The sequence below is a fragment of the Pongo abelii genome, chromosome 1 (genome assembly GCF_028885655.2).
Source record: "Pongo abelii isolate AG06213 chromosome 1, NHGRI_mPonAbe1-v2.0_pri, whole genome shotgun sequence".
NCBI classification, from domain to species: Eukaryota; Metazoa; Chordata; class Mammalia; order Primates; family Hominidae; genus Pongo; species Pongo abelii.
In genome coordinates, this window is record NC_071985.2 from 218,207,667 (window position 1) to 218,235,510 (window position 27,844).

Genomic DNA, 27,844 nt, shown 5'->3' on the forward strand with positions numbered 1-27,844 from the left:
ATTTAACTGTGTCAGTTCCTTCCAGTTAGAAGGCCGAAGTGGCGGCGGTCTGGGAAGTTCTTTCGCTGACATGCGAGATAGACGGCGCCGACCTCGGAGCAGCAAACACCTGCCCAACAGGTAGGCTGCCAGCTTTCTGGGAAGCATCTCCAGGACCAGGAAAAGGCTCCCAGAGACAAGCTCCAGGTCTAAGACCCGCCTCGAGCTCCCGCCGGAGGTCGCAACCCTGCAGGAGACAGCCCCCTCCCCCGCCGCCCTCCGAGAGCCCAGGGCCCGGCCCTGTCGGCTCCCGGCTCCCCCCGGGGCCAGCAGTGACTGGAAACGAGAAGGAACTGACGGGAAATCCCTGAGTCGGCCTGGCCCCGCCGCGTCCGCGGTTCCGCGCGTCACGCCGGGACGGAGTTACCGGGAAAGTACACCAGCCCAACCGGCTGCCGCGTCCGTGCTCCAGTTAGTTCGCCGGGCCGGGAGCTTCCCGTCCACACCAGCGCTCGCCTGGGCCTGGGGAGGGGAAAGAGGCGGGGACAAGCCCGAGGGGAGTCACGTGACGCTTAAAGGTCTATCGCACTGAAGGCGAGAACCGAACAGGTCGAGGGCGTCTACTGGGCGAAATCTATTTTGACCCTTGCCACTCGCCGTCTAGGCGTGGACCTGGGGCGGTTGCTATAGGAACGAGGCGCGCTCTTTGGTTGCAGCCAAAAGGTTGATCGTGACCAAAGAGGCCAAAACGTGCCTCCTAGCGAGGCGAGGTCGCTATGCACGATGGGATGCCAGAAGGACCTCCTCGATACATGAAGGTGTTTCCGCTCCTACCGGGAGATGGCCGTAGTCTAGCAACAGTTGCTAGGATGGGGACGCACTCTCTGGTCCCTATTCTCTTTAACCCTATTCATAGAATCTTAGAGCGTCAGATTGGAAGTGACCTTAGGGATTTTTTAACTCTCCAACTCCTCCAATATTGATAGGGAGACTGAGGTCCAGAGAGGGGCAGAGATTTGCCCAGCATTCCTTTTATTTTTGTTTACTTATCTTTTTTTTTTTTTTTTTAGAGAATCCAGGACTTTTAATCCCGTTTACCGAAAACCGAGCTCCACCCAAGAATGTACCAGTCTCTGCCTTAAGCACGGGGAAAGGGCGGTGGGGGTGGGGAGAGGGATAAGGCACAGGTGAGTGAGGGAAACTTTCTTTGAGCCAATGAGATAGATCCCTTGGGGATATAAAGAGCTTTCATATCTCCCTGCCCTGTTTTTAATTTTTTCTGTTTGCATTTATCACTATCTAACATAGTATGTCTTATTTATTTATACAGTTTATCACCTGATCCTTCCACTGGAATGTAAACTCTAAAAGCAGGGATTTTGTTTTGTTCACCTTAATGTTCTCAGTGTTTGACTACAGGCTCAATAAATATTCGTAGAATAAGTGAACGAATGGGGCTGAGGTTTTGCTGCTCAAGAGATTATATTCTAAGGTGGACTCTTGGATTCTTGAGTGTGGCTTACAGAGTCAGGTTCGGGTTTCAATCCTGCCTGCCTCGGCCACTTACTACCCATGTAACCTTAAACATTCGTTTCCCTGAACCCTAGGGTCTACATCTGTAAAACCGGCCGGGGGTGGGAATACTTTCCTGGCAGGATTGTAGTTAAGGATAAGTGAAATAAGCATGAAAAGTGGCTAGCACGATGCCTGGGACTTAGCAAACGCTCAGTAAACAGAAACGATTATTTTTGAAATGTGAAAATGAACCGTTCAAAACGATGGGAGTTTAGAGGACTAGATTTCTGCTAGTTTTTTTTTTTTTTCTGTATGGGAGGTGTTAGGGTGGGAGGGAGGGAAGAGGGAATGGAAGACTGTGTAAGGTTGGCTTGGTCGGATCAGACACTCGAGTTTGGAACAATCAACTGCGATCTGGGCACAAGGGCGGTGAGGGGAGCTTATGGTTTTACTTGGGGAGGAGGAGGGGGCTAAGGGGAAGCCATGCCCCGGAGGACGTTGAATGGGGCGGGACAGATCATAGCTCCACTCATGGTTTCCGTCTTGCTGGAAGTGTGACGACTCCCTCCGGATCTCTGTAAAAGCGGGGCCGTAGTGAATTCTGGTGAGGGGCCCGCGGTGGACCGGGAACTGGTGCCACAATTGCAAAAGGGAACCTGCGCCCTCAGTGGGGAGGTGACGCGGGGGTGGGGCTGGGCCCTGGGGGCGGGGCGAGGCGCGGAGGTGCCGCCTTGGGGCGCGGCGGTGACAGGAGGATGGATCCTGGGGGTGAGGATTGACTTTGGGGGCGGGGCGAGGGTGCGAGCTGAAGTCTGAGGCGGGGCGGTGACGCAAGGACGATTCTGAGGGTGGAGCGAGGGGAGGGGATTGGTTCTTGGAGGCGGGGCGATGGCACGAGGCTCGGCCTTAGGGGCGGGGCGGTGGCGCAAGATTGACCTTGGGGGCGGGGTGGGGGCGTGGGTTGAATCCTGGGGGCGGGTCGGCGCGAGGCGCTGAGGTGCGCCCTGAGGGCGGGGCGATGACGCAAGAACGAATCCTGGGGGCGGGGCAAGACCGTCTAGATGCGTCCCGGGGACTGGGCGGTGACGCGGGGGCAGGTTCTGGGGACAGGCGGTGACCCCAGAATTGACCCTGGGGACAGGGTGAGGCGCGGAGGCGTCCTGAAGCCGAGGCGGTGACGCAAGAGCCAATCTTTGGGGCGGGGCGAGGCGTTGGAGATGCGTCCTGCGGGCGGGACGGTAACGCGGGGGCGGGGCGGTGGCGTGGTTCGGTGCGGGGATACGGGGCGGGTTCTGGGGCGGGGACGCAGTGGTGGATTCTGAGGCGGGGCGGTGACGCGGGGCGGGTTCTGGGGCGGAGCGGTGACGCGGGGCGGGTTCTGGGGCGGGCCGGTGAGAGGAGGCTTGGCCCTAGGGGCGGGGTGAGGCGCAGAGGTGCGTCCTGAGGGCGGGGCGGTGACGCAAGAGTGACTCCTGGGGGCGGGGCGAGGCCTTGAAGATGCATCCTGAGGCGGTGAAGCGAAGACTGACCCGGGGCAGTGACGCGGAGGCGGGCCCTGGGGACTGGGGCGGGCGGCAGAGGCCCGGAAGCGGACTGAGGCGGCCTGGAGTCTTAGTTGGCTGCTCGGCATGGACGAAGCGGACCGGCGGCTCCTTTGGCGGTGCCGGCTGCGGCTGGTGGAGGAGCTGCAGGTGGACCAGCTCTGGGACGCCCTGCTGAGCCGCGAGCTGTTCAGGCCCCACATGATCGAGGACATCCAGGTGCGCCCCCCGCCCCCGGCCCCCTGTCCCCGCGCAGCACGGCCGGGTCCCCACGCCCCTCGAGGAGGCATTGTGCGGGAGCCTAGCTTTCCCTGTGGCTTCGAACCCCTCAGCGGAGCCAAAGAATCCCAAACACCTCTTAGTCGGGTGTTTGCTAAAGCGATTCCATGCCATATTCAGTCAGCGTACACTGTTAGTACTTGTGTTTCTTGTGTAAAGGAAAAATGTGAGACACATCTTGAAAACTTTGAATAAGAAACAATTCATAAATTGGAGAACATCAGACTGAAAGAGGTTTAGTGTTGCAATGACAAAACGTCAGAGGCAAGTGTTTATTGGGAAAATGTGGAAGCAAAATAAAGAAATTATTTGATTGGTTTGCAGTTACAAAATTGCCTTTTTTTTTTTTTTTTAAAGGTCTGTTAGTTGACTGCTTATGCTTGCTTATGATTAGCTGGAGTTAAGTTTTATTTCTCTCTAACATAAGCATTTATCAGATATGACCCAAGTTAAATTTTGCTTATGTTTGCAGTTTAAGCAAGATTTAGGTCACTTAGGATACCTGATTGGTTTTGTCTGCTCAGGAATTCTTCGTGGTTGGTCTCCATTTTAATTTACTTTAATACTTGCGAGGAAGGAGGCGTGTGCGTTTTTACTTTTCTAGCGTAGAGGTTTCTGGAACCCACTTTGGCATCAGACTGCCTGGCAGCGTGTTCTTCGGCCAGTCACTTACCCTCTTTGAGTCACAGTTTCTGGGCTGTGAAATGGAAATAATAATACTGTCATAAGGACTAAATGAAATAACGGATGTGAAACAGTGTAGTGCCAGGCACAGAGCGAGGGCTCAGCGTGCCCTGCCCTCTTTGGCCAGCCCCTTCTGTGTTCAGTTTATGTTTTGTTAAGAGGTTTTGGAAATGAGGGGACCTGATGCAGAATGGAGAATAATAAAGTCAAATACTTGAGGTTTTGTTTAAAAGCACTTTCCCATCTTTGTCTCATTTGACCCTCATCACAGGTCTGTGAGGACGCAGGAGATATTTCCTACCATGAGGTGCAGTAGGTGTGAGTGGCTGGCTGGATATCCCTGGCCAGTGCCCTGGCCCAGGGAAAGAGTCTTTAAATAATTGAGTATCATATGAGTAATTATTCATTAATAATAAAATAAGTTTTGTGACTTCTGTGTGGCCCCTACTGGAGAACAGAAATGGTTTGAGGCCACAGTCCTTGCCTTCAGGAATGTTCATGGGGATCACAAGCTCGAATGCCCATGGAGGCCCAATGGATGGGCATCATAGTGGATAGCCTTAGCACTGCCCTTCGTCTCCAGCTGAGTATGGCCATATCAACAAATGGCCCAGTATTGCCACATCTTACACTTATTTTGAGGCAGGGTCTCACTCTTGCCCAGCCTGGAGTGCAGGGATGAGATCATGGCTCACTGTGACCTTGACCTCCTGGGTTTAAGTGGTCTTCCTGCCTTGGCCTTTAGAGCAGCTGGGACTTTAGGCACATGCCACCATGCCTGGCTAATTAAAAAAAATTTTTTTTGTACAGATAGGAGTCTTGCTGTGTTGCCCAGATGAGTCTCAAGCTCCTGGCCTCAAGTGATTCTCCTGCCTCAGTGTTGGGATTACAGGTGTGAGCCACTGTACCCGGCCCAGCTTTCACATCTTAAAAAAGAAGCTGGAAATCTTGATTCCTCTGTCAAATTCCCTGGCTTAAAATGTTAGCAACAAATTCAGAAAATTTTTAAGAACCTTGTGGGAACCACAGGTTGCCATTTTGCCATTCAGTATGGCTGAAAAACAGGCAGGTTTTGGAACCAGTTGGATCTGGGCTCTCATCCTGGCCTTGTTAGATATTAGCAAGTTGTAAAAAACCACAACCAATGAACCAAACACACAGAAACACCCTCCTATGACTCCGTTTCCCTGAAATTTTTTACCCTAAAAAGTTGGGAAATTCTAATTTAACTCTATGAAGTTATTGAGGGAGAAAAAGATGAAACAATGCATTTAACACAGTGTTGACCTCCTGGAGTGTTCAGCAAATGTGGAGAGAAACCTAAACACCCCCATCTATTTGCATGTAGCCAACTGTTCTGCTAGTGAGACTTACCTTCTCGGTGGCACTACAGGTCTGGGCTGTTCCCAACAGTAGCCATTAGGCACATGTGGTTAAAGGTAAATTTGAAGTAATTAAAATTAAATAAAGCTAAAAATCAGTAGGGTCCAGCCCTACAGGGCATGTGGGTTTTTCTCCTCGTGTGCGGAGATAAGAGATCATAGAAATAAAGACACAGGAGAAAGAGAAGAAAAGACAGCTGGGCCCGGGGGACCACTGCCATCTAGACGCGGAGACAGGGTAGTGGCCCCGAATGCCTGGCTGCGCTGTTATTGGATACAAGGCAAGGGGGCAGGGTAAGGAGGGTGAATCTTCTAAGCGATTGATGAGGTGAAGCAAGTCACGTGATCATAGGACAGGGGGCCCTTCCCTTTTAGGTAGCGGAAGCAGAGAGAGAAGGCAGCATACGTCAGCGTTTTCTTCTATGCACTTATAAGAAAGATCGAAGACTTTAAGACTTTCACTATTTCTTCTACCGGTATCTACGAACTTCAAAGAGGAACCAGGAGTACGGGAGGAACATGAAAGTGGACAAGGAGCGTGAGCATTGAAGCACAGCACCACAGGGAGGGGTGTAGGCCTCTGGATGACTGCACGCAGGCCTGGATGATATCCAGCCTTCCACAAGAAGCTGGTGGAGTAGAGTGTTCCCTGACTCCTCTGAGGAAAAGAGACTCCCTTTCTTGTTTTTTTGAGATGGGGTCCCACTTTGTCGCCCAGGCTGGAGTGCAATGGTGCGATCTCAGCTCACTGCAACCTCCGCCTTCCGGGTTCAAGCTATTCTCCTGCCTCAGCCTCCTGAGTAGCTGGAATTACAGGTGTGCACTACCACGCCCGGCTAATTTTTTTGTATTTTTAGTAGAAACGGGGTTTCACCTTGTTGGTCAGGCTGGTCTCGAACTCCTAACCTCGTGATCTACCTGCTTGGCCTCCGAAAGTGCTGGGATTACAGGCGTGAGCCACTGCGCCCGGCAGGAGACTCCCCTTCGCGGTCACTGGCATTACCCGCTTGACCAAGGAGCCCTCAAGCGGCCCTTATGCGGGCCTGACAGAGGGCTCACCTCTTGCCTTCTAGGTCACTTCTTACAATGTCCCTTCAGCACCTGACCCTATACCTGCCAGTTATTCCTAAGTTATATTAGCAATGCAACAAAGAGTAATATTAAAAACTAATGATTAATAATGTTTATAATAATGATTGATAATTGTCCATGATCATCTCTATATCTAATTTGTATTATGACTATTCCTATTCTAACTGTTTTCTTTATTATACTGAAACAGTTTGTGGCTTCAGTCTCTTGCCTTGGCACCTGGGTAATCTTTCGCCCACAAAAATTCAGTTCCTCAGTTGTACTACCCAAGTGCTTAGTGGTCATGTGATACATGGTTACCAAATAGGACAGTGCAGACCAAGAATATTTCCATCATCACGGAAGGTTCTCATAGACAGTGCTGCTGTAGGATAGTTGAGGACATGGTGCCATCTTATCCCTGTGGATCCTGAGAACCTGTCCAGTGCTGGGTATCTGAGGACAGGTGGCAGATAACCAGAATCTTCCTTCTTAGTGACTGTGACCCCACCATCCTGACACCTCTCAATTTTTTTTTTTGAGACAGGGTCTTGCTCTGTTGCCCAGGCTGAAGTGCAGTGGTGCTATCACAGCTCACTGCAGCCTTACCTCCTGGGCTTGAGCCATCCTCCTAGGAGCCTCAGCCTCCTGAGTAGCTGGGACTATGCGTGACACCATACCTGGCTATTTTTTTGTTATTTTTTGTAGAGACAGGGTCTTACTGCGTTGCCCAGGCTGGTCTCGAACTCCTGGGCTCAAGCTGTCCTCCCACTTCAGCCTCCGAAAGTGCTGGAATTGCAGGCATGAGCCACTGTGCCTGGCCTGCCTGTCAGCCTTGACCCTTGCTCTGTCTTCACAGTCCCCCCAGTCAGTGCCCATGTCCTGTGGACCCTCCCTCTTTGTATCTCTGCTTTGTCCTTTCACTTCTCTTTATTCTAGTTGCACCGTCTTTGCTGCCTCCTGATCTGGCTATGGCTCACTCCTTTCCATTTTTCACCCTGACCCCTGGATGACTTTTTGAAAGGCCATATCTGTCTCTGTCACTCCATTCTTAAAACTCTTTGGTGGCTGGGCATGGTAGCTCACGCCTGTAATCCTAGCACTTTGAGAGGCTGAGATTGGTGGATCGCTTGAGGTCAGGAGTTTGAGACCAGCCTGGCCAACATGGTGAAACCCTGTCTTGACCAAAAAATACAAACATTAGCCAGGCATGGTGGCGGATGCCTGTAGTCCCAGCTACCTGGGAGGCTGATGTGGGAGAATCACTTGTACCTGAAAGGTGGAGGTTGCAGTGAGCTGAGATGGTGCCACTGCATTCTAGCCTGGGTGACAGAGCGAGACTTCTCAAAAAACAAACAAACAAACAAAAAAACAACCGATGGCTGGCCATGGTGGCTCATGCCTATAATCCCAGCACTTTGGGAGGCCAAGGCTGGAGGATCACTTGAGGTCAGTTCAAGACCAGCCTGGGCAACATGGTGAAACCCTGTCTCTACTAAAAATAAAAAAAAAATTAGTCAGGCATGGTGGTGCATGCCTGTAATGCCAACTACTCCGGAGGCTGAGGCAGGATAATCGCTTGAACCTCGGAGTTGGAGGTTGCAGTGAGCTGAGATTGCATCAGTACACTCTAGCCTGGGTGACAGAGTGAGACTCCATCTCAAGAAAAAAACAAAAACAAAAACAAAAAACTCTTTGGTGGCACCTGACAGGTCTCAGGATGAATTTCTTGGCCTGGCCACACAAAGGCCTTGTCCCTTGCCACTGTCTACCTCCCACCTCATAAGATTCTGAATTCACTATTCACTTCCTGATACCCTCAGCCCCATATGCCTTCCCTCTGGGCACTTGTCTCTTGCTGTGTCATTGCTGATTTGTCTGATTGCATTCCCCAATGGCAGCATTTTCAGCACTTAGCATAGTGCTGGGCATCTTTTGCCCTGCAAAATAATGAACAGATCAGCAAAGGCTGGTAAGTGGCACACACTCAGTGCACCTGCAGCTCCATTGCTGCCCACGTGCCTGATTGTTTAGACGTACAGTAGCTGGGAAATGGGGAGACAAGGTGAGAGCCATATAAAAGTACATGGATAATTAGTATCCTGCCTTTCTTTCCAAACAGCGGGCAGGCTCTGGATCTCGGCGGGATCAGGCCAGGCAGCTGATCATAGATCTAGAGACTCGAGGGAGTCAGGCTCTTCCTTTGTTCATCTCCTGCTTAGAGGACACAGGCCAGGACATGCTGGCTTCGTTTCTACGAACTAACAGGCAAGCAGCAAAGTTGTCGAAGCCAACCCTAGAAAACCTTACCCCAGTGGTGCTCAGACCAGAGATTGTCAGACCAGAAATTCGCAAACCAGAGGTTCTCAGACCAGAAACACCCAGACCAGTGGACATTGGTTCTGGAGGATTTGGTGATGTCGGTAAGTAGCAAGAGAGTGATTGGTGGGTGGGCATGACACGTAGCCGTTTGGGACTCTGAGTACAGCGGGGTGGGCTGAGATTCAGAATTTAATTTTAGCATTGTCTTTCTGAATGTTCATAGGGATGGCAAAATTCTGGGAGGTTTTCAGGAGGTTTAATCTTGGCAGCCCCTCCTCTGAAAAGCATGTGTTGAGGTCTGTTTTGGATGTCCTGGGTTTTTTGTTTTTGTTTTTTTTCCGGCCTTTGAGATAGCAGGCCCCAGGTTTTGATCAATGTTTCCAGAGCCATCTATTGTTTTGGATTTGCCTTTCAGTCTGGGTGGGTAGCCTGGACTACCTCATGTCTGGGGGCAGGAGAAAGGCCTCAGTTGTATCTGCCCCATACAAACAGACATCTGCAAAGTATTTACCCTTACCTTCTTCCTTTATAGCAACCCTGCAAGGCAGGTATTATTAGACCCATCCTTGTTGATGGAGAAACTGACTGAAGCTCATGGAAATTAAACACTTTGCCAAAGGTCACACGGCTACATCCAATAAAATGCATAAATCCCAAGAGTAAGCTGGGTGATTCTTACCTATGCGTACTCACAGGTAACTAACACCCATATCATCAAGATGAAAACATTCCGGGGTCCTGTAAGACTGTCCTCTCTCTTTCCATCTTTTCCCACTTCCCCTTTCCCAAGGTAATCACCGTTCTTATCTCTATCGCCAGAGATCCCTTTTGCTTGTCCTTGAACTTCAATATAAATCCTATATAGTCTTATATACTCTTGAGTCTGGCTTCTTTTCATTCATCATTATATCTGTGAAATTCATTCATATTGTTGTGCGTATCAGTAGTTCATTCTTTTTAATTTCTAGATGGCATTCTGAATAATCTACAATTTATTTAACCATTTTCCTACTGATGGACATGTGGGTTGTTTTCAGTTGGGGCTTTGTTCCCATGGCAGCGTGTGGAGCTCTAGCACTTCCTATTTCATGGGTGCCTGGTGGACCATTGCATGGTATCAAAGTTAATAATCATAATAGTAATGGTGAACTTTATTGAGTAATTGCTATTTGCCAGGCACTGTTTGGAGTGCTTACATAAATGATCTAATTTAATCTCTCCATCTCTCTTGTAAGGCAGGTGCTTTGCTGTTAGACAAAGTGAGCCACAGATTGGGAGATGACTTGTGCCAAATCACACAGCTAGTGAGGAGTGGAGACAGGGCTGCAGCCCAGGCTTACCTGTTCTGTCTGTTCTGCAGGGTAGCCCCACATGTGCTTTGTGGGACACACCTCATTGATCCGACTCATGCTGATGGACATTGTGTTGTTTCTTCAGTGATCCTTGCATGTGCATCTAGTTCCGACTGCAGGATGTTTCTAGAAATGGAATTGTGTGTTAAAGGGTACTTGCTCCTGTCTGATAGATGCTACCAACTTATACTTCAAAAATACGTCATTTTAGCCAGGTGTGGTGGTGTGAGCCTGTAGGACAAGCTACTTGGGAGGCTGAGGCAGGAGGACTACATGAGCCTAGGAATTCACAGCCAGCCTGGGCAACTTAGTGAGATCCTGTCTCTAAGAAAAAAGAAATTGAAAAATTGTGTCTTTTTTTTTTTTTTTTTTTTAATCGAGACAAGGTCTTCTGTGGCCCAGGCTGGAGTGCAGTGGAGTGATCACTGCTCACTGCATCCTTGAACTCCCAGGCTCAAGCGATCCTCCCCCTCAGTCTCCCAGGTAGCTGTGTGCGCCACCAGGCCTGGCTAATTTTTTTGTATTTTTTGTAGAGACAGGGTCTCACCATGTGGCCCAGGCTGGTTCTTGATCTCCTGGGCTCAAGCAGTCCTCCCACCTCAGCCTCCTGGATAGCTGTGCATGTTATCCCTGGCCAATTTTTTTTTTTTTTTTTTTAAGAGGGAGTCTCGCTCTGTCACCCAGGCTGGAGTGCAGTGGCACAATCTCAGCTCACTGCAACCTCCACCTCCTGGGTTCAAGCAATTATCCTGCCTCAGCCTCCTGAGTAGCTGGGACTACAGGCAGCTGGCACCATGCCTGGCTAATTTTTGTATTTTTAGTAGAGACGCGGTTTCACCATGTTGCCTAGGCTGGTCTTGAACTCCTGGCCGCAAGCGATCCGCCTGCCTCGGCCTCCCAAAGTGCTGGGATTAAAGGTGTGAGCCACCACTCCCAGCCCATGCCTGGCCAATTTTAAAATTTTTTGTAGAGATAGGGTCTTACCATGTTGCCCAGGCTGCTCTCAAACTCCTGGGCTCCAGCAATCTGCCCACCTTGGCCTCCCAAAGTGCTGGAATTACAAGTGTGAGCCACTGCACTGGGCCCAAATTGTGTCATTTTATAATCTCACCAACTGCGAGTGAAGGTGACCACTTTCCCACATTCTTGCCAACAGCGAGTATTGACATTTTTTCCTGTGTGATGGGTGAAAAGTGCCATTTTCTTTCAACAAAAATTCAACAAGACTCATTCATATTGTTGTGCATATCAGTAGTTCATTCTTTTTAATTTCTAGATGGCAGCAGTTCCTGTTCTGAATAATCCACAGTTTATTTAACCATTTTCCTATTGATGGACATGTGGGTTGTTTTCAGTTGGGGCTTTGTTCCCATGGCAGCGTGTGGAGCTCTAGCACTTCCTGTTTCATGGGTGCCTGGTGGACCATTGCATGGTATCAGAGTTAATATTCATAGTAGTAATGGTGAACATTATTGAGTACTTGCTGCATAATGGTGATTTTTGGGCAATCTACTAAAGCAGAGAAACAGACAAACATGATGAGGGTAAGAAGCTGCATTTGCTTGAAGTGTAAGGAAGAAGACTGGTTCTGGAATTGGCCATGTGCATTACTATCCTGTAAAGGAGGCAGGCAGAATACAAAGCTCATCTGTTGTTACTTGGTTCTGGGAAATGTCAACGTGAGTCATTTAGGACCAACAGTAAGAATTTGAAACTTCCTGTTTTTTTGGAAGGTGTTTTATTTCCTGTTTGTTGTGAATATTTATTCCTAGTAGGAGCTTAATTCTGAAGGGTAAATAACAACAACAATAGTAAGATCACTTAATTTTTTTTACTTTATTATTATTATTTTTTGAGATAGGGTCTTATTCTGTCACCCAGGGTGGAGTGCGGTGGTGTGTTCTCGGCTCTCTGCAACCTCTGCCTCCCAGGTTCAAGCAATTCTCTCACCTCAGCCTCCCGAGTAGCTGGGACTACAGGCACACCACCATGCCTGGCTAGTTTTTGTATTTTTTGATAGAGACAGGGTTTCCCCATGTTGGCCAGGCTGGTCTTGAACGCCTGACCTCAAGTGATACACCCGCCTCAGCCTCCCAAAGTGCTGGGATTATAGGTATGAGCCAGCACTGCTGGCCCAAGATCACTTTAAATAATGTGAATATCACTTTGTAGTATACACAGTGTTTTTTCAGGTCATCAAAACCAGCCCGTGCCGTGGTAGACACGGCAAGCCCGTCTGTCATTATACGCTACTTACAGGGGAGGAAGCTGGGCTCTGAGAGAAACAGTCACAAAGTGAGTTCCAGTGCAGAGCTAGGACTTGGGCCTAGGTCTTCTGGCTTAATTGAGCGACTGCCTCATTTTCCATGAGCTGCTGAGAGATGTCCTTTTTAGGTGCTGGGCCTTAGACTCCTGAGTACTGCATGGGAATGCTTCCCAAGGTAGGTTTCATGGTGACCCACAAAGGAAGAGCTGTGTATTCATATGTATGGGAAAGTCTGGCTGAGCAAGAATAGGGCCAGCAGCAGAGCCTTTAATAAGTGAATACAGGAAAGGATGCTGTAGGTCAATGTTTCACACTGGGGACGATTTTTCCCTGACCTCCAAGGGACATTTGACAATGTCTAGAGACAAATCTGGTTGTTACAGCTGAGGGTGGGTGGGTGCTACTGGCACCTAGTGGGTAGACAGAGATGCTGCCAAAACCCAACAGTGTACAGAGTAGCTCTGCACAATAAAGAAGAATCTGGCCCAAAGGGTTAGTGTGGTGGGGCTGAGTACACACACCACACTCATACATATTCATTGAGCATGAGTGTCAATGAATAATAATATGGACACATCAGTTTTGTTGAGTTGTCAAGTGTGTCGGGTATTGTTCTATGTGCCTCACATGTATTAATCGTTTGAGGTGTCATCACAATCCTATGAGGTTGGTAGTTGCTCCTATTATCCTGTAATACAGATGGGGAAATCAGAGGCCCAGAGACTGAGCTCCTTGCCCATTGTGACACAGGTGCTAAGTGTTGGAGTTGGGATTTGAACCCAAGTACCTCGGACTCACTCCATTACTGTCTCATGAAGAACAAATGGCTCATTCTCTTTCTTGTCCCTATATTTGTGCCATTACGTATTAGCTCACGCAAATGTTTACTAAGTACCTGTTGGGTTCTAGGTGTTGGAGATGCAGCTTTGAACAAGGATGCCCAGTCCTTGCCTTCAGGTGGAGAGGGGCAGATACTCAATTCATGCTTGCGTAATCTGGTCTTTATTCACGGCTGTGGGTAGTGCTATGAAGCTGAACATGGTGCTTTAGAGGTGCATCATCAGGGTACCCACCAGAGAGAGTGGCTTTGTCTTTGTATATTCAGAGGAAAATGCCTTTTCCTTCAGAATGGAAGGAACTTTCTTAGTTTCAGACATGATGCCTTGTGTGTAGCTGCTTGTTCCAGCCAGGGCCTCCTGCCCGGGAGGGCTGGGAGAACTGTTGGTGGCTGTGTTCTCATGATTCTCCAGAGAAACAGAACCAATAGGGGGTGTGTATATGTGTATAAAACAGCATCTTTTGTTCAATGCTGCATCCCCAACACCTAGAACTCAGCAAGTACTTAGTAAACATCTGCATGAGCTAATGATTAATGGCACATATACAGAGACATGAAAGAGAATGAGCCGTTCGTTCTTTTTTTTTGAGACAGAGTCTTGCTCTGTTGCCCAGGCTGGAGCGCGATCTCTGCTCACTGCAAGCTCTGCCTCCTGGGTTCATGCCATTCTCCCGCCTCAGCCTCCCGAGTATCTGGGACTACAGGCACCTGCCACCATGCCCGGCTAATTTTTTTGTATTTTTTTTAGTAGTGACGGGGTTTCACTGTGTTAACCAGTATGGTCTCGATCTCCTGACCTCGTGATCCGTCCGCCTCGGCTTCCCAAAGTGGTGGGATTACAGGCATGAGCAACCGCACCCGGCCAAGCCATTTGTCCTTTATGAGGCAGTGATGGAGTGAGTCTGAGGTACTTGGGTTCAAAGCCCAACTCCAACACTTAGCAGCTGTGTCACAGTGGACAAGTAGTTGAGTCTCTGGGCCTCTTTTATATATATACATATACACACATACACACACGGATATATATAGAAAGATATATGCATTTGTGTGTGTGTATATATATATATACACATATATATGTTTATCTAAAAACATATTTATTACAAGGAATTGGCTCATGCAGTTATGGAGGCTGAGAAGTTCTAAGATCTGCCATCTGCAAGTTGGAGACCAGGAAAGGTGGTGGTGTAGTTCCACTCTGAGTCTGAAGGCCTGAGATCCAGGAGCACCAATGGTAGAAGTCCCATTCCAAAGGCAGGAGAAGACTGATGTCCCAGCTCAAGCAGTGAGACAGAGAGAGATCAAATTCTCCCTTTCTCCACTGTTTCGTTCTATTCAGGCCCTTGACGGATTGGACGCGGCCCACCCTCCTGGGGAGGGCCATCTGCTTTACTCTCTCCACCTATTCAAATCCCATTCTCATCCCCAAAACACTCTCACAGGCACCCTGAGAAATACTGTTATATTTAACCAAATATCTGGGTACCCTGTGATCTAGTCAAGTTGACCTGTGAACTCAACCATCAGTGGCTTTCTCTGCTCATGCCTTGCCTGGGTTGGAACTTCCTTGAAAGTAGAAGTTGGCTTTTCAGCCCTGCCTGGCTTCCTGGTCCCTTTGCTCTGGGGCTGGTGGCTGTGCTCACCTCCCATTACAACTCAGGGTCTCTGAGCCCCCAATTGCCCTCTGGCAAATGGAGATGTGTGCCAGTACTTCTGTGCTGAAGGGCCTGCTCTGAGGAGTAAGCGAGGCAGTGTGTGGAGGGACTTCACATGGGGCCTCCTATTGAGTGAGCCTTGGGTCTCGTTGGTCAGCTCTGCTTCCTTCTGTGATTTCTAAATTGCCAAGGGCTGGGGAGGGCCAGTCCTAGGGCATCTTCCCTTCTGTAGGGTCCCCCAGTTCCCCTGTTTCTTTCTGTGTCCTGATTGAAAATCACAGAGTGCTTTGACCACCCTGTGACCCAGCCAGCTGCAGGTTTTTCCCAGCAGACCTGAGCCCAAACCTGGGCCTTAAACATTCTCAGGCATTGATAAAGGTATCTAGGTAGGCTGGGCATGGTGGCTCACGCCTGTGATCCCAGCACTTGGGGAGGCCAAGATGGATGGATTACTTGAGGCCAGTAGTTTGAGACCAGCCTGGCCAAAATGATGAAACCCTGTCTCTACTAAAAATGCAAAAATTAGCTGGGCATGGTGTTGTGTGCTTGTAATCCCAGCTACTTGGGAGACTGAGGCAGGAGAATTGTTTGAACCTGGGAGACAGAGATTGCAGTGAGCCAAGATTGTGCCGTTGTACTCCAGCCTGGGTGACAGAGCGGGACTCTGTCTGAAAAAAGAAAAAAAAAAAAAAAATTAGGTGTGGTGGTGTAGGCCTAGCTACTTGGATGGCTTAGGAGGGAGGGTCTCTTGAGCCCAGCAGGCAAAGTTTGCAGTGAGCTGAGATTGCACCACTGCACTCCAGCCTGGACAATAGAGTGAGACTCCGTCTCCAAAAAAAAAAAAGGTATCTAGGTTATCACCCAAAACACTGAAAGAAACCGGCCCTGGCCCTGAGCCAAATTCCTTAAACCCTCATATAAACTCCTTACCCTGACCTCTTCACTATGGACCAAACCTAGGTAGACACTGTTTTTTTTTCTTGCCTCCCCACCTCGAGGATTGCTTTGGCCAGATCGCCCTGGCATTTATTGCTTCTTTCTTTGGAATCCCAACTGGCCCCATCTTAGGACAGTTTGGGGCACTCCCTTATGGGAACTCTTCTGCTGCCACTTCTGGGGTGATTCCAGCATAGGTTCGGAGGGACAAAACCCATTCCTTCCCTTGGGTGGCAGAGAGGATGTGCTTGCCATCTTCTGTTTGTGTTGAAGACCTGGGCACATGCCCAGTGACTCAGGCTGGAAGACTGATTCTTTTGCACACACTTAGTCATGTGTGTTTATTGTCCCCATGGGAGTGGCCATTTTGGGAGAAACTGGTCTCATGCACCTTGTATCTGACCATGTCACCCAACTTGAGGGGCCCTGAACGTGCCATGCTCCTGCAGCCTCCCTGCCTTTGCTCATGCCGGGGCCTCTGCCTGGAGTGTCTCCTGTCCCTCTTTCTTTGGGCACCCCTTGATTGATTTGCTCCCTCCTTGGGCCCCTGTAGCCCTTGGCCTATTGAGAGCAGTCATTTTGCTTTATCAATAGATATTTCTAATTTGGGGAATGAGTGAATTCCTCAGAAGTGGATAGTGGTTATATTTTTGGGGTGCAGTAGAATTTTTGAAATGAGCAAATGTTCTCAGAATTAAGTCTGTGGATGAACAGGAATTTTCAGGGTAGGTAAAACCATTTCTAACTTTAAAAATGGGATGTGAATGGGATGTGAGTGTCTTTAAGCTGGCAGAATAGTTCAGACCTGCTCTAAGCAAGGAATGGCACTGTTATTGGAACAGGAGTATGGGCTCCACTGCAGCTTGGAGGTGGCCACTGTATTCTCCTTGTTTAAAGAAAAAATGTAGGCTGGGTGCGGTGGCTCACACCTGTAATCCCAACACTTTGGGAGGGCGAGGCAGGTGGATCACCTGAGGTCAGGAGTTCGAGACCAGCCTGGCTAACATGTTGAAACCCTGTCTCTACTAAAAATACAAAAATTAGCCAAGCGTGGTGCAGGTGCCTGTACTCCCAGCTACTTGGGAGGCTAAGGCAGGAGAATCGCTTGAACCCAGGAGGCAGAAGTTGCAGTGAGCCAAGATCGCACCACTGCACTCCAGCCTGGGCCACAGAGCGAGACTCTGTCTCAAAAAAAAAGAAAAAACATCTCATAACCTTTTAGGCTTGTGGCCAGTCAACTTCTTGCTAACAGAAATGAAAACTCTTTTGACGTTGATGGAAAACCATCATCTTTATTCATTTATTCATTCTGCAAGTATTTCCTGAGGACCTGCTGTGCGCTGGGCCCCTGTGGACTCGCAGACAGTGAGCATCTGCTCTCCTGAGCTTCTCTCACCTCTTTCTGCTCTGGAATTTCTTCTCAACGAGACCACACTATTTCTATACTCTTTGGTGTCTGGCTTTTTTCATGCAGCACATTTTCTTTTTTTTTTTTTTTGGAGATGGAGTTTTGCTCTTGTTGCCCAGGCTGGAGTGCAGTGATGTGATCTCGACTCACTGCAACCTCTGCCTCCCAGGTTCAAGCGATTCTCCTGCCTCAGCCTCCCGAGTAGCTGGGATTACAGGCGCCTGCCCCCTCGCCTGGCTAATTTTTTTTTTTTTTTTTTTGTATTTTTAGTAGAGACAGGGTTTCACCACGTTGGCCAGGCTGGTCTCGAACTCCTGGCCTCAGGTGATCCACCCGCCTTGGCCTCCCAAAGTGCCAGGATTATAGGCGTGAGCCACCGCGCCTGGCCTTACGCGGCACATTTTCAAGGCTATCCTGCATTGCATGTATCAGTGAAGCGGCGTCATTCATCTGAGGTAAATATCCAAGATTCATTGTCTTCACAACGGAAGACTAGGACACGGACATACAGTGAGGTTCAGAGTGGAAGTATAATGGTTGAAAGAAAGAGAAGAGCTCTCTCTGCTGCAGAGAGAGGGGTCCCAGAGAAATGGGTTGCTGCTTCTGCAATGAAATGCAAGGGGTTTTAAAGATGAGCCTGAGGAGATGGTGTCTGATTTACATAGGGCACAAAGATTGGTCAGACCAGGTGTTTCATTTGCATAGGATGCATAAAACTGGTTAGGGCTAGGTGTGTCATTTGCATATGGTGCAAAAAGCTGGCCATCCCCACTCTAATCTTGTGTTATGCAGATGGGTTCTCTACCTGGCCAGTGCCATGTTGCCTACTTCTTTACTGTACTTGTGGTAACAAAAGGGAAGATAGAGCCTCCTGGTTGAGTATACCTGGCCTCCTGGTAGCCCTTTTCTATTGGCACAGCTGCTGGCATTCACTCATGTGAGCTTCCAGCTTGCTTATCTATGTCTGCAGCTTGATTTTTCAGGCTGCTCTTTGTTAGAAAAGAAATGATTTGAGGCTGGGTGCAGTGGCTCACGCCTGTAAGCTCAACACTTTGGGAGGCTGAGGTGGGTGGATCAACTGAGGTCAGGAGTTCAAGACTAGCCTGGCCAACATGGTGAAACCCCGTCTCTACTAAAAATACAAAAAAAATTAGCCGGGCATGGTGGTAGGTGCCTGTAATTCCAGCTACAGGAGAATTGCTTGAATCTGGGAGGTGGAGTTTGCAGTGAGCCAAGATCGCGCCATTGTACTCCTGCCTGGGCGACAAGAGTGAAACTCCGTCTCAAAAAAAAAAAAAAAAAAAAAAAGAAAAAAAATGATTTGGGGATTTTGTTAAAAGAGAAATTCTGCCGAGGACTGTTTTACCCTCACTATCTGCTAAATAATTTCTTTCTGTCTCCTGTATCATCAATAGCTCATTCCTTTTTAGGCTGTATAGTGTTCTCTTGTGTGGCTGTATCACAATTTGTATATCTACCAAACTGTTGTTGGATTGGTGGTTTCCATGTTGGGGCGTGATGAATAAGGCCTCAGGGAACATTTTGGCCAAGTCTTCTGTGCCCGTTTGCACTCCTTGCTCTTCGATATATTCCTGAGGGCGGACTTGCTGTCAGAGGGTAGGTGTGTGTTTAACTTTGTTAGAAACTTCTAAACAGATCTCTAAGGTGGCTCTCCCACCAGCAGAGCCTGAGGGTCTGAGTTCTCGCTGCTCTGTTCTTGGGGGGCTGTCCTCACAGAGCCCCTTGCCCCTCCTCTGCTGTAACCCAACATTCATGTTTCTCTCTTTCTCTGCCTCTTCAGGTGCTCTTGAGAGTATGAGGGGAAATGCAGATTTGGTGAGTCTCTATGAAATTTGGGGCCAGTAGCTCGGGCTCTGGGCCCTTCCCTCCCCACCCCTCAGGTCCTTCCCTGCAGGCGTGTCAGGAGCCCAGGGAACCCAACCCTAGGCAGAGCAGTGGGGGTCTGGTCCCAGCCTCCCTGACTCCGGCCCAGCACCTGCTGGGGCAGATTGTTCAACCCTGCGCTTCCTCATCTGCAAAGCTGGCGGCAGAAGCAGGGCAGACCTGACGAGGGGTGGGCATCAGGATCCAGACCAAGTCGCCACTCTCTCATTCACAAGTATTTATTGTGTGGCTCCCGTGCTCTGTGCTGGGGCCACCTGGGAAGGAGCCATCAGTCAGTTAGGGGAGAGAGAAGTTAGACAAATGATAGACAAATGAGTATATAAATAGAAATAGTGATAAGTACCATCAACAAAATAACAGGCTGCCTTGAGAGAGAATTACAAGGGGACTGAGCCTGGGGAGGGAGCAGCCTTGGGTGCCTCCAGGTGTCCTGGGCATGGTTCTGCTGACAGAGTTCTCAGGTACACCCCTGGCCTAGGTGATCCGTGAGGTCCTTTGGGATGAATGCTCGTGGCTGTTGGATTTCCAGGTTACCACCTCCCTTCCCTTAATACCGAGATGGGGGGGTCACCTTCTAGTGCTAGTCTTTCCTGCAGTTGCTTCTCTTTTGCCCTGGAATGCCGGGTGGAGACCCTGCTACTCCTTGTGCGGGAGGGCAGACCCCGTTTTCTTCCTGCCTCTCCAGACTGTCCCCTAGGGAGCATGGGGAGAGCCCGGGTTTACGTGGGTCCCTGTGCTGGCAGGCTTACATCCTGAGCATGGATCCCTGTGGCCACTGCCTCATTATCAACAATGTGAACTTCTGCCGTGAGTCCGGGCTCCGCACCCGCACTGGCTCCAACATCGACTCTGAGAAGTTGCGGCGCCGCTTCTCCTCGCTGCATTTCATGGTGGAGGTGAAGGGCGACCTGACTGCCAAGGTACACTCACTTATCTGTGGAGGGAGGCAGGGTGGCGGGCAGCGGGTGGGGAAGTATCTTTCGAGGGACTGCAAAAGCCAGCTGACTCCCCGGGCGAGCCCTTACATCTGGAGGACCATGGGAGGTAGGACGGCCCAGCGGCTACAGGTTCAAGTTCAGACGCAGAAGTCCGGATTTGAGGACTGGCTCTCTTGGCCACCTGCTGTGTGACCTCCCGTGCCTCAGTTTCCTTGTCTGGAAAGCAGGAATAGTACCTGCCTCCTTGGGTTGTTTTGGGGGTTAGATGAACAGTGCCCAAGTGTAGCACCTTCTCCCCAAAAACGGTGGCTATTACGACTGCTGGGACTGTCAGCACTTTGGTACTGGCCGTGGGAAGCCGAGAAAGTGCTCTGCGCAGGCCTTTGGGTTAGGCCCTTTGTTGTTTTATTTTTTTGGGGGGGCGGGGGCACAGAGTCCCACTTTGTCATCCAGGCTGGAGTACAGTGGCACGATCTCGGCTCACTGCAACCTCCACCTCCCAGGTTCAAGCAATTCTCCTGCCTCAGCCTTCTGAGTAGCTGGGATTACAGGTGCGTGCCACCACGCCTGGCTAAATTTTTTTTTGTATTTTTAGTAGAGACGGGGTTTCACCATGTTGGCCAGGCTGGTCTCGAACTCCTGACCTCAAATGATCCGCCTGCCTTGGCCTCCCAAAGTGCTGGGATTACAGGTGTGAACCACCATGTCTGGCCAGGCTGGGCCCTTTTATTGTCAGGAAGGGCCCAGTCTGCATCCAGACCTATCTGTGCTTCTGGCTCACCTGCAGCCCTCTCTTGTAGGAAATGGTGCTGGCTTTGCTGGAGCTGGCGCAGCAGGACCACGGTGCTCTGGACTGCTGCGTGGTGGTCATTCTGTCTCACGGCTGTCAGGTAGGAAGCCCCCCTCTGCTCCCTGGGCAGGCATTGGGTACTGGTCGTGCCAAGAGGCTGTGCAGGGGCCATGTCCCTTCCTGTGTCCAAAACACCCTTGGCTTTGTGGAAAAGGGCTGTGGGGCCCTGCCCACCTCCCGTTGTTTTCTTGGGAGCCATGTGGTCCTCTGAGGAGTTGGCTGCACCGTCCTGAGCAGGTTGGTGTTCCTGGAGAAGCTCTCTGGGAGAGGGAGGGCAGAGACCAGGTCTGCTCACGAAGCTCCTGCCCCCAGAGTTTGTTCAGAGGCGGGTACAGCACACATGTTGTCTCAGCTCCTGTCTCTGTCCTGTGAGGCATTGCCCCAGGCCCCTTGCTGCTGGTGGGACTCAGGACACCAGGCCCACTGGGGGCTTGGCCCCTTATGTATTTGTCTTTGTGATTAAGCCCTTACCCCTTCCTGGGCCTCAGTTTCCTCATCTTTTACGTTGAGGAGTTGGAGAGATCACAGTTAGAAGCTGGGGCCTGGAGTCCCCCTGTGGTCTGCACGGTGTTTTGAAAACTGGCAAATTTCACATAAAAATCAGGATTTCTAGTTTCTCTTGACAAACCGCAAAGGTCTGGCCTGACGAGGCCAGCATCCTCAGCCAGTAAAACTCCAGCCTGTGGCTGGGCAGGGCTTTCCTTTGGTCCTTTCTCTCATAATGTGGTCCCTAGAGCTCGTGAGGAATGTGGACTCCCAGGCCCTACCCTGGACCTCTTCATTCCGAGTCCGCCCAGCAACAAGGTTTCCAGGTGATTTCCATGCGCTTGAGGTCTCAGCTGAACTGATTTAAAGCAGCCACTCTCAGTGTTGAGCTGCCTCAGTCAGAGGGGCCTGGAGGACCAGACTGCTGTTAGGAGGTCTGGGTGGGGCCCAGGAATCGCATTTCTTACAAGTTCCCAAGCGATATTGATGCCGCTGCTGCAGGGGCCAAACTTTGAGAACCACTGGTCTAGAGGCCGCAGCCAGCACTCTCCAGACACACTGGCCCCTAGAGGCACATGGGTTTGACATGTGACCCCTTGCTGTCAAGGTGTCTTTCCAGATGCTGACCAGGGTCTTTCCAGAACCAACCTGCTCTGTCTCAATCAGCCTCGTGCCCCTGGCTTTGACCTTCCGAATCCTTGACTCCCACAAAACCTCTGAACAGGCTGTTGGATTCCTACTCCAACTTCTTGGTTTTGTAACCAGCGTTCTTGGTCTTCTAGGCCAGCCACCTGCAGTTCCCAGGGGCTGTCTACGGCACAGATGGATGCCCTGTGTCGGTTGAGAAGATTGTGAACATCTTCAATGGGACCAGCTGCCCCAGCCTGGGAGGGAAGCCCAAGCTCTTTTTCATCCAGGCCTGTGGTGGGGGTAAGCAGCTCCTCGGCCTCCCTCTGGGTGGGTCTGGTGGGGAGGGAGCCGCCACCTGCTTCTTTCTCCAGCCTGACCCTCACAGGGCTCATGAGGTCTCTCCAGGCAGTCAGAGGGTACCACACATGGTCCCTTTTTGGCAGCACCTCTGCCTGGCTGGAGCAGGCCCCGCTCTGTCTGCTTTGTAGAGGTCAGAGTCTTCTGTTTCATGGCACAGTGGCATCATGGGCTCGAGTAACTTTGGCAGCTTCAATTCCAAAGACTTGGCAAAAAGAAAGCAGAAGAGAGAGGAGAAACCTCTTTTTATTTTTCTTGTCACCATTCCCCTGACCTCCATCAACTAGACCCCGTTTCCACTATCCCAGAGGAAGGATGGCCACAGCTAAACTGCGTGGAGAAACCAAAGAATTTAAATATTGGAATTTTCAAAAGCGTAGTTGTGGGGGTTTGAGGAACATTTAAAGATTACTTGGGCTGGGTGCAGTTTCTCATGCCCAACACTTTGGGAGGCCAAGGCAGGAGGATTGCTTGAGCCAGGAGTTCGAGACCAGCCTGGGCAACACAGCGAGACCCTGTCTCTATTTTTGTTTTGTTTTTTAAACGATTACTTGGATTCTTTGTAGTTTTGCTGTATGCTCTGATTTTAAACTTAACTCCTATTACAGTGTTACCTGATATTCTTATTAAAAAAGAGGGAAGAGAGACAGACATGGGGTTCCTAGTTTGTGGGTCATGACAGGAATATCAGGGAGCACTAGAAATTCTGTCCCAGGGAGTCCCCTCTGCCCTAGGCTCTCCGCGGACTGGGACATTCAAAAGTTATATCAGTTCCTTGCCTCCAGCCTGATCTGCCAGAGAAGTGAGCACTGTTATACCATAGCGCTGTCCAGCTTGTCCAGCTGTGACATGGGCACCTGTGGTATATTTTTCCTGTGCACATCCAACTGCCCCATCCCTATTCCACGTTGGCAGAGTTGGGTGGAGGCTACCTAGGAGAGCAGCCTCTGGTCACATCATTCATCCAGTAAGTGTTTATTGAGCACCAGCTGTATATACCAGGCTGTGTGTTAGGTGCTGGTGATAGGGGAAAAACAGAGTTTCAGTCTCCTGGAATTTATAATTTGACATGAACTGTATTAAGTCACTGTCATGACCCATGCCCATAACTTGACCACAAGTGATTGAGAACACTTGATTAACCCTGAATTGGCTGCTGACCTATCTATCACACAACCCTGGGCCAGTTCGTCTCTAGACAGCTCAGCAAATGCGGAAAATAACGGAACCCACTACCAAGCTCAGGTGATCCTCCCACCTCAGCCTCCTGAGTAGCTGGAGCTACAGGTGCACACTACCACGCCCAGCTAATTTTTCTACTTTTTTTTTTTTGTAGAGACAGGGTTTTGCCATGTTGCCCAGGCTGGTCTTGAACTCCTGGGTTCAAGCAATCTGCTCACTTCGGCCTCCCAAAGTGCTGGGATTACAGGTGTGAGCCACTGTGCCTGGGCAACTTTAATAATATTTAATGCACTAATTGGTGTGTGTACAGTGACTGGTTCATTTTAATAACTGAAAACCCAGACTGCCCCCCACTCCCACCCTGGAGGACCCAGTATCACATAAGGAGTCCCCCACCCTACTGTTGCTAGCACAGTTCCCTCAGGACAACAGTAACAGGAAGCGAGGAAGGCTGCCACTCTCGGGGCTGTAGAAACCCTGCTCTGCCTCACCTCCTGTCTTATCCACAGTGTGTGGTCCAGCAATGCTCTTCCTTTGGAGCCTGCGGTCCCTCTTTCTCCTATGAATCAAATGAAAGACAAAAAGGGCAAGGGAATTAGGAATGCAGGCTGAGCGGGCCTGCCTACTTTCTGGACAGTTAGCTGGTCTTGTGCTCCTCCCATGCCCCATCCAGTCTCAGTCTCAACAGCAGGGAGGGCCTTTGTCATGTGAATATCTGCTGTCACTCTTAGGACTCGGTAGCAGGGCTTCCAAGGCCTTTGGTGACCTGGCCCCTGCCACTTCACCTCCCCCAGCCTGGCGTGCTACGAGTCCCCAGCACAGCCCAGCCTTCCCAGGATGTCCAGGCTCTTGCTTGCTCTCTACCTGCTCCCCTGGCTAACTCTTTTTTTAAAATTCATTTTTACTTGTTTTGTTTTAGAGATGGGGGTCTCACTATATTGCCCAGGCTAGTCTTGAACTGTTGGGCTCAAGTGATACTCCCACCTCCGCCTCCCAAAGTGCTGGGATAACAGGCATGAGCCACCGTGCCTGACACCTGGCTGACTCTTAGTCATCCATCCTTCTGGTTACAATTTATTGTCACTTCCCTAAACACCCCCTTTCTTGGCCAAAGTCAGGGTTAGCTGGCCTTTGTGCTCCTGCAGCCTCTGTCCTTCCCCTACCATAGCACTGTGTCATTGTATTGAGATGGGCTTATCCCCTGGTCAGCTCCGAGGGGAGGGCCAGGCCTACCTTGCAGCCAGGCCCCCAGCCTGGCACAGAGCCCACAGTCTGGTTGCGTCTCATGTGGATTCTAATTTGAATTTAAAGGAGAACCATATAAAAGCATCTGTGGTGGTTCATACCTGTAATCCCGACAGTTTGGGAGGCCGAGGTGGGAGGATCTCTTGAGACAAGGAGTTTGAGACAAGTCTCTATAACAAATTTTAAAACATTAGCCAGGCGTGGTGGTGTGTGCCTGTGGTCCCAGCTACCTGGGATGTTTAGGCAGGAAGATGGCTTGAGCCCTGGAGGTCGAGGCTACAGTGAGCTACGTTTGCACTATTGTACTCCGGCCTGGGTGACAGAGCCAGTCTGTCACCTGTCTCTAAAAAAATAAAAAATGCCAAATTTGGCATAATGTAGATTTCCATCATTAAAACAAAACTCACAGAAAACAGCAAGATTTCAAAGCCAGCATGCAGTGATTAAGATATCCCTTTGGAGTCGGGTCCTTGCTTTGCCTCCGCAGGCTGCGTGACCTGGTGCTTAACGCTGTTACCACATGGTGGCGCCACGTCAGCTGAGAGCAGAAATAGAAAGGTCCCCGTTCTTCACTAGTGCCTGGAGAGGTGTCTGTTTACATGCATCAGAACGCCTGTCCTGGGTTTTGAGGACTCTTGTATTGCTCTTTTATAACTCACTATTGTAATAATTTAAAAATCATTTTAAATAATAATTTTAAAACCCTCCAACATGTCATCCACCCCTTCATTAGGAGGTAACAGCACCAGGGCTGAAAAATGTGCCTTGAAGTCGATAACTTTGGTGTGCAATGTCAGCGTGATAGGCAACCAAGTGGCCGCCTCTGAGGCTGAGCCGTCAATTTTGGGGTGACCCCTCTTTGGGATTTGAGAGATCGGGCTGAGAAGACAGAAAGCAATGACAATATGCTGCAGTGGTTGTGGATTTTCTGTGCGGAGCGAACATCTCCTCCTCCTACTGTATATTTATTCTTGTGGGGAATGAGTCCTGCCTTATGGGGAGTTTTGCGTTAATGAGGCTCTCTAAGAACCGAGGCTCTCTAAGAACCAAGCCATGCATACAATGCAGAACACCCTAGGCAACGCCTTCACATCAGATTTGTGGGCCTGAGGCTGACACAGGGACGGAGCTGCCTTAGCACCCCGCCTGACCCCCTCTCTCCTTTCCCCCACATCCCCTGCTCTGATCTGTTGTCTCTTCTCAGCCTCTCTGCTCACCCTGTCTCTTCTGGCCATTCTTACGGCATCCCCCGCTTAGGCGTCCCCCTGCCCCCGCAGGCTGTCAGGCAGACCCAGCGCCGTCACATTCATGCCTCAGGCCTCCTTGCTGTGCTGCTTCACGTCATTCCCAGCCACCTGGGGCAGATTCCGGAATCTCTACCAAGAAAACAACCAGAAGTGATGAACCACAAAATCTAGAGAAAAACATGGCTGTCACAGATCAAAGAGGCCCCCCTTTGGAGGCTGGGGGCCTCCGTGAGAAGCAGCAGGATAGTTGAGAGGCAAAAAAGCATGGGGCAGAATTCCGCGCCCCTCACATCAGCTGGGAGAATACCAATGACCAATGGTTTCTGAGCTTTAGCTGTGTGGGGTAAGAGGTCAATGGATTTTGGTGTTATTATTATGGGGTTGCCAGAACCACCTCTGTCCCTGCCACATGGGCCCCCAGCTCCTCTGGGTGAACTGTGACTTCCCTCAGTCACACAGATCCAGCCATGCAAACCTGCCAGCGTTGCATCCACAGCACTTGCTGTCTCTCTCACCAGGACTGTTCTCCCTGATGGCATCAGGGCCTGGATCACAGTCACATTCTCCAGGAGTGTTTTTGCAGGGGACCCTCTGGACCACTCCTACTCCAACTTCAGCCTATTTTTTAAAAAATTTCTCCTTTTTTTTTTTCTGCAGTATGTATACATCGTTAAATATATATATATATTTTTTTTAACCAAAGCTCTTGTTAGATGCCTTCTTTCCTGAGTAGCCCTCTGTGCTCTGCCTTACCCCACCCACCATGAGCCCTGCTGCAGAAGACCTCATCCCGGAAGACCTCCCTCAGTGTCTCCACTTCAGTAGCTCTGTAGCTGAGCCATGTGGGGCACAAGTCCTGCCAGGACCTCTCTGTTTTCCAAGCTTGGCACTTGCCTTTGGGGAGTCTAGATTTTAAAGTGGAAAAGACAAAAAATATGGCAGCCTAAAAAAGAAAATCATTCAGAATGTTATAAGCTAATACAGCCATCTCATTTTTGTATCTTCCTTTTGGATTCCAGCCCATGAGTACAGTCTGCTTTTCTCAGCTAACATTATCCCTTAAGCTCCCTTAAGCAGTTCCCCAGATCTCCATGGCCTTCATCGTCACTAGCTCAAATGGCTTTATAATGGGCCATTTTCATGATATGCACTAATTTACTAAACCATTTTCCTAATGCCGGCCATTTAGGTGATATCTAATTTTTGGCTCTCACAACCACAGGTGTCTTTATACGGAAAGCTTTTGACTGCATTTGAATTATTTTCTTAGGAAATTACTGGATTAGAAGGTGTAAACATCTCCATGGATTTCATTACCCATGACTTGGTGTCTATTTGGTATTTTTCTGATGGCTTCTTTGATTCTAGAAAAGGATTTGCCATAGTGCAAAAAGTACAAATGATAACACTAGGACAAAATAGAGAGGGAACACAAGGAGAGAAGAAAAGTAAAAATTTGGATTCCAAAAATACATCCTAGGATGTCCTGCAGCTTTCTACAGTTCTCTAATGTACAAGTGAATTAAAAATTTAAGGTATACAACGACTGATTTTAGAGATAAAATCACTTTGCAGATGTAAAGAAACATGGAAAAATCCCAGCCATTGGTAATAGTAGACTCAAAAATGAGATAGGTCAAAGTCCCAGTCAGCCTCTGTCTGGGGGGGAAACCCCTTAACTTATCTCAGTCTCAGTTGCCTAATTACATAAAATGGAATAGTGATAGCTACTTGCTAGAGGTGGCCTGCGCATTTTTTACGCTTTGCAGCCGCCAT

The 27,844-nt window shown here is 49.6% G+C and overlaps 2 protein-coding genes across 7 annotated transcripts in view; one reads left to right on the top strand and one right to left on the bottom strand.

The window, feature by feature from the left end:
• DNAJC16 (DnaJ heat shock protein family (Hsp40) member C16) overlaps positions 1-537 on the bottom strand; it is a 45,856-nt gene extending 45,319 nt beyond the window's left edge. The window contains exon 1 of one of the 3 annotated variants that reach the window (XM_009234890.4): positions 338-537. The gene's annotated coding sequence lies outside the window, so the exon portion shown is untranslated. 3 annotated transcript variants of the gene reach the window in all.
• Positions 538-2,747: 2,210 nt separating this feature from the next.
• The window catches only part of CASP9 (caspase 9), a 31,882-nt gene continuing 6,785 nt past the window's right edge, over positions 2,748-27,844 (top strand). Inside the window, exons 1-7 of one of the 4 annotated variants that reach the window (XM_024251911.2) lie at positions 3,120-3,254; positions 5,756-6,012; positions 8,574-8,874; positions 19,030-19,064; positions 19,877-20,053; positions 20,872-20,961; positions 22,190-22,337. In XM_024251911.2, coding sequence (XP_024107679.1) covers positions 8,691-8,874; positions 19,030-19,064; positions 19,877-20,053; positions 20,872-20,961; positions 22,190-22,337 — 634 coding nt within the window. In that variant the 5' untranslated portion in view covers positions 3,120-3,254; positions 5,756-6,012; positions 8,574-8,690. The other 3 variants (XM_054541223.1, XM_002811445.5, XM_054541224.2) reach the window with 3 other exon arrangements.